The sequence below is a fragment of the Aptenodytes forsteri genome, unplaced genomic scaffold (assembly GCF_000699145.1).
Source record: "Aptenodytes forsteri isolate BGI_AS27 unplaced genomic scaffold, ASM69914v1 Scaffold289, whole genome shotgun sequence".
Taxonomy (NCBI): domain Eukaryota; kingdom Metazoa; phylum Chordata; class Aves; order Sphenisciformes; family Spheniscidae; genus Aptenodytes; species Aptenodytes forsteri.
The window spans coordinates 956,334-961,844 of record NW_008795025.1 but is presented as its reverse complement, the minus strand read 5'-3'; the positions used below and the strand labels follow the sequence as shown (position 1 = coordinate 961,844).

At 41.8% G+C, this 5,511-nt stretch overlaps 1 protein-coding gene across 1 annotated transcript in view; it reads left to right on the top strand.

The window, feature by feature from the left end:
* Nucleotides 1–676: 676 nt before the first annotated feature.
* The window catches only part of TSEN15 (tRNA splicing endonuclease subunit 15), a 14,754-nt gene continuing 9,919 nt past the window's right edge, over nucleotides 677–5,511 (top strand). Inside the window, exons 1-2 of the mRNA XM_009275833.1 lie at nucleotides 677–753; nucleotides 2,001–2,136. Of these exons, the coding sequence (XP_009274108.1) occupies nucleotides 681–753; nucleotides 2,001–2,136 (209 nt within the window). The 5' untranslated portion in view covers nucleotides 677–680. The remainder of the gene's footprint in view (nucleotides 754–2,000; nucleotides 2,137–5,511) is intronic.

The window sequence follows — 5,511 nt, the reverse complement described above, 5'->3', positions numbered from 1 at the left end:
TGACAGGATTTCTCCCCACCATGGCACTGAGGAGCATCTCGGGGCGGGGGCGCACGTAGGTAATCACGGGCACCTCGAGGCCGAGGGGCCGGTGAAGCGGGTCCCCCCCCGAGAAGGGGTGCTCGAGGAGGAGATTTTAATATAACGTGTTTTGTTATATTGGGCCTGTTGAGGAGGCTCGTCTCCAGGCCCGTGAGGAGAGCTGTTGGGGTTGTTGGGGAATGCTGCTTTTAGTAGGGGATGAGGTTGTAAATGCTGAAATCACAGCTGGAAAATGCAAGTGTCTTAAACTTTGACTCCATCTTAATTTTTAGTATACTGAAAACGTGGAGGTATTTGATTTGGCTGTCATCTTATGTTGATGTACTGAAGCAAAAATAGGTAAAATTTGTAGCCCTTCTCCACAAAGCTAGATCTGTTCCAGAAATAGTTGCGATTCCTCATTTATTTGTTTATTTGGCATGCTTTCTTAAGTGCCGAAATAGGGGGAATGTGGAAAAAAGAGCTCTTAAGATACTGTCAGAAAACAACTGTTTTTCAATTCCCTGTTAGTCCTTAAAACTGGTTTCAGGCTTCAGTGGCTTAGATAGCTGTACAGATTCTGGGTTTGGTCTGTGTATTTTTAATATAACTTATGCTTTCCTTGACCAACGCTACTTTTTGGGTTTCAGTTCACAGAAATGATGTCTCTTGATATATCTGACAGTGCTCAAATCTATGCTGCGTTTGTGGTATACCTGGACCTCTTAGAAGGTAATTCAATGAAGTGACTGGATAGACATCTCAACAAATGCATTTGCCTTTAGGTGCTTAAAGTTTGTGTACTAGCAGGACCTTTCCTACAAAAGTCCCTACCATTCTTTTTGAAACTTAAGGCAGTGATGGTTACCTAAGAAACAGATGGTATTTTGGCACTGAAGATTTCTATCCTGTGCCTACCTGGAGCCTTTATGAAGATGAGGGCCTATTTTGTCCAGCAGTTACAGGTGCAGGTGTTCCAGGGCAAAAATATTTGGCATGGAAAAAAGCAAAAGAGGAGTAGGGGGAGGAGAAGGGACATAGAAAGGTGAAGTTACAAGTTCAGTGGTTGTGCTGGTAATAGAGTCCTCATTTGTAGATTAGTGTCAAAGTTACTAAATCATAGTGTTTCACTGAGGTTACCATTTGGCAAATGGCTGATGTGTGCTGGCCTGATTAGGATGCTGTTTTCTGGAAAGGGCAAGGAATCCTATAGGAAAGAAGATAATTTGGAAGGCTGGTGGCAATAATTATGACAAATGCAGTGTAGTCTTCTGGTGTCTTGTAAGAGTGGAGCAGAATTATGTGATGTATAAAGTTTTGCCTGCGAGTCTCCCAAGTTGGCTTTATTGAAAAGGGACTGTAGGCAGGCAGCCAGCCAATCTAATAAAAATACTTCAGTTTGTCTTGGAGGCTGGTGGTTCTCAAGGTCAGGGAAAGGAGGAATTTTACAGGCCAGAAAGCACTGTGTCTGTTATTGTTACGCTTCTGAAGAAAATGCCTTAATAGGCTTTAAGAGAAGGCTCCTGTAGTTCTGCAACGAAAACTTTTAGCCTTATCCCTTCAAGCAGAAGGAGAGAACTGTGTATCATCAATAATCATGCTTTTAGCACCTGCTCCTTCACAGTTTAGGGTACTGATAAAGTTCAAATTTGGATTACAGTTTTATGCTGCGGATGACAAAGATGTTTTTTGTCTTCTTTTTGCCTTTTTGAAACAAAGCTTTGTCAGACAGATCCCTATTCACCATCAATCAGTGTAGCTCTGGAGTAGTACTGCTCCCGTGGGTTTCTTTAACAGGATTGTTCCTCAGAGGGGGAACTTGACAGTTGAATGGGGTAGTTGTCTTATGAGAAATCTCCTGTGAGGAGAGGGAGGGAAAACAGAACCTAAGATGTTAACTTAAATACCAGATTTGATATTTGAATGATTAAAATGTGTCTTCTGTTCTGTTCCTTCTCATCGATGATAAACCTTTCTAGGGAGAAACTGGCATGAAGTGAAGCATGTCGGAGTAGCAGAACTGCAACTCGTATGTTTACACGCACGTGAAAGAGAACAGGACAGTCTCCAAGTGATGGTGCCGGTACCTGTGCACATATCATTAAGTCATGAGAGGTGAGGATGTGGTCAGTGTTTGGCTCACGTTACCAGTAAGACCAAATGAAGAATAGATATATTTAACAGGCTGCTGATGACTTGGTCAAGAGGGGAAGGGGTGGGAAACAAAAGAGTATCAGAGGAAAGCAATATCTCAGCCTATGAGCAGAGTTATTTTGGGTGCTGCAAACATACATGCAAAGTTGAGATTTCTTTAATTTTCTAAGCTGCTTCAGTCTCTGCTTCTTCCTCCCTGAAAGTGGTATGCCTTTGATGTCAGCTTCCCACAGCAACTGACTCCTTCTGCTGATAAACACTTCATATTGTTTAGAAGTTGCATATGCTGTAGGAAATAACAACGGATATCAAAGTACGTGTTTGAGAGACGAGGTTAGAATACAAGACCTTCACAGCTTATGTATTGAACATTCTTGTGCTGCATTTTGTAGTCTGGGAAATCTAGCAATACTTTTTGTGTCACTGGGCTTTAAAGTACCTAACAGGAAAGAAATTCTCTCGGACCTGTCTAAGAATAAACTTTTTTTTTAATTGTCAAATCTATGGATAAGCCTGGTGTGTTTGGTTTGCTTTTTTGTTTTGAAAGTATAATTTGGCTACTTTCAATCGGAAACTCCTCTTACTTATCCGGACTCTCATGTGTAACTGTCTCTTGAGCTGTGATTTTTGACTTACTTTCCTTACATATGCAAAACTAAGTAATTCTCAAGCGGAGGACAACACAGCTATGCCTTTGTGATATTACAGATATTTGCAGCCTAGAGAAATTCTGCTTCAGTAATTTTACAGTGTATTTTAACTGGCCCTTAGAGCAGCCTCAAACACACAGTATGATTTACTCTCTGATAATGGCTGCCTTGTCTTGCTGATGTTTGCAATTCTTTCCTATGATGTCTCTGAAGACCTGAACTATTTCAGCTGCATCATATGGTAGTACATTGTTCAATTTCTTCTGTTCCTACTCTTGCTAGGAGTGTGTGCTCAGAGCTGGCTTTACAGATCTTGCTAGTGTTTGCTATTTCCTCTTGCTCTGTTGGCAGCAGCCTGACACAGTAGTAGGTAGCTAATGAATTGCACTTAGCAGACGTGTGTGTGTGTGTGCTCTAGGAATGATGTTTTAGACATGGTATGGGGTTTGCTTTTTTTTAGGTTTTAGAAGTAACAGATCAGTCTCTTGCAAACAGACTTCCATCTTAATTCTGCTATGTGTTTTCCTAAGAGAACATTTTCAGAAACAATTCATTTGTGAGGGGGGAGAAAATGACTTACTAGATATCGATGGATTTGAGTGATATCTGTGTGCTGAAAAAAATCTTCTATTTGCAAATATTCATCAGTCACTCTTGTGGGCTTGGTCTTATAGAGAAATACAGTGTGATCTCCACAACAGCGGAAAGCTACTGAGAGGTCTTGCAGAATGAAATGCTGAGTGTCATTCAGCCTCTCTGCAAGAAGCAGATCACTGTGTGTGTGAAGGGGACACATCGCTATTCACAGTTTGAAATAGATTTTAGGTGGGAAAAGAAGGCAGCAAATTAGGACTTGGGATCTCTGAGAAATTACACCTATGTGCGTAATTTGTGAGTAGTTGTGCTTGTTTAATGTGGTAGGTTTCCACCTAGGTTGGAAACTTTGATTCCTGGCATTGGATCAATGCCAGCAAGTATGTTCTAATTGGCTTTTAATGACGGTGAGATATTGCACTGCATATATGTCCTATCTTTTACTGTTTCATTGGGGCTTTTCATTTGGAGCCTCTGAACTTGTTTGTACTGTGGTGATACTGTTTGCTCTGCTTCTGGCACCAGTGCGGATGGAATCCATTACTGGAAGGATGTGTGTAGAGAAGCAAAGAGTGAATGCATCACATTGACTAAAAGTACAGTTTGTGACTAGGTTTTGCTACAGAGCAACTACATAGAGCATATTGTCACTAAAATGAGCTGAATACCAGGCTGTAATGCTGGGTGAGTCCATTAAAGCCTGTATGTGCTCGATAGTCATAGATGTTGTCAGGCAGGAAGATCGTATATGCTTGTATTTGTGTTATTGAATGTGCATATGCATGCTTGACATTTCATTAGCAGGTCACCACTGATCAGAGGGGCCTGGTCTGTCTTCATAGAGAAAGGACAGTATCAACTCCTCGGCTCCTTTGCTGGAACAGTAGGCAAAAAACAGGGGGTATAGACAATAACTATAGCTCAAAGTTACGTAGCGTTGAGGGAGGCCATTAAAAAGGCATCCTACAGAAGGAGTTGGAAACAGTATTACAGTACTACTGCCTCTTTGTTCTGACAATGATGAATATTTTGTTGTTGTGATTGTTGATAGCAGGAGGCTTGTTAGGTATATGGTGTCTTAAATGATATTTTCTCACTTGACTTACCAAGCTATAGGTAGATGGGAAAGCTTTTGTACTTAGCTACTCTGCCGTTTTGTTCAAAGCAATGCTTTGGGTTTTTGTGTTACCTGCTAAAGGTAGAGGAAGAGGTATGAGTACAGGTGAATACAGTTCACTTAATGTTGAAAGTAAGCCATTGGAGGGGGTTGGGAAGGTGAAAAATGTTCTGTCCTCATTGCTGGGCCTGGAAATGTGCTAACTGCAAAAGCAACTAGCAAATGGCAGCATTTATGGGCAGCATTTCTTTGCTTAACCAGTGAGGCCTGGGTAGGGGCTGCAGGGGTGGTTTTTCCTCTCAAAGCCACTTCAGCCAAGCTCTGTCTTCTCAGGTGTCTCTTGAAGTTTCTTGCTTGGCTGACACTCAGAGGAGTGTGTCCTTAAAAGGCCGTAGTAAAGTTGCTGTGGAAATTACCAGCAAGACACCTAAGCAAATGATAAATATGTGCCCCACAAAAAAAATAATCGGCTCAATGTTTTTTACCCTATTATAAGATTTCATCATGTCCAGTTTATGCATGACAGTTAACTGCTTAAGGCAAAAGATGTTCTGCTTACTAAGCTCACTGTCCACTTCTACAAACAGCTTGATGGAAGCTGATCATCCTGCCCTGCTGGTGTAAGGCTGCACAGCAACTTGCTGAAATGCAAAATAATGGGGTCTGGAGCAAAGTGACCGCCAATGCAAACGGGAGTCTCAGACAATGTGAGAAGTGGCTTCATGCTGGGCGTGCATGCTCTTAGAGTGAAGATAGTTGAATCTTCTGTGAGTAAAGACCTGCAGAATAAGAGGCAACTTCTGTCTGTCTTGGACCACTCCCTCAACCACACTTAGAATCATAGAATCATTGAGGTTGGAAAAGACCTCTAAGATCATCGAGTCCAACCGTCAACCCAACACCACCACCCACTAAACCATGTCCCTAAGTGCCTCATCTACTCGTCTTTTAAATACCTCCAGGGATGGTGACTCA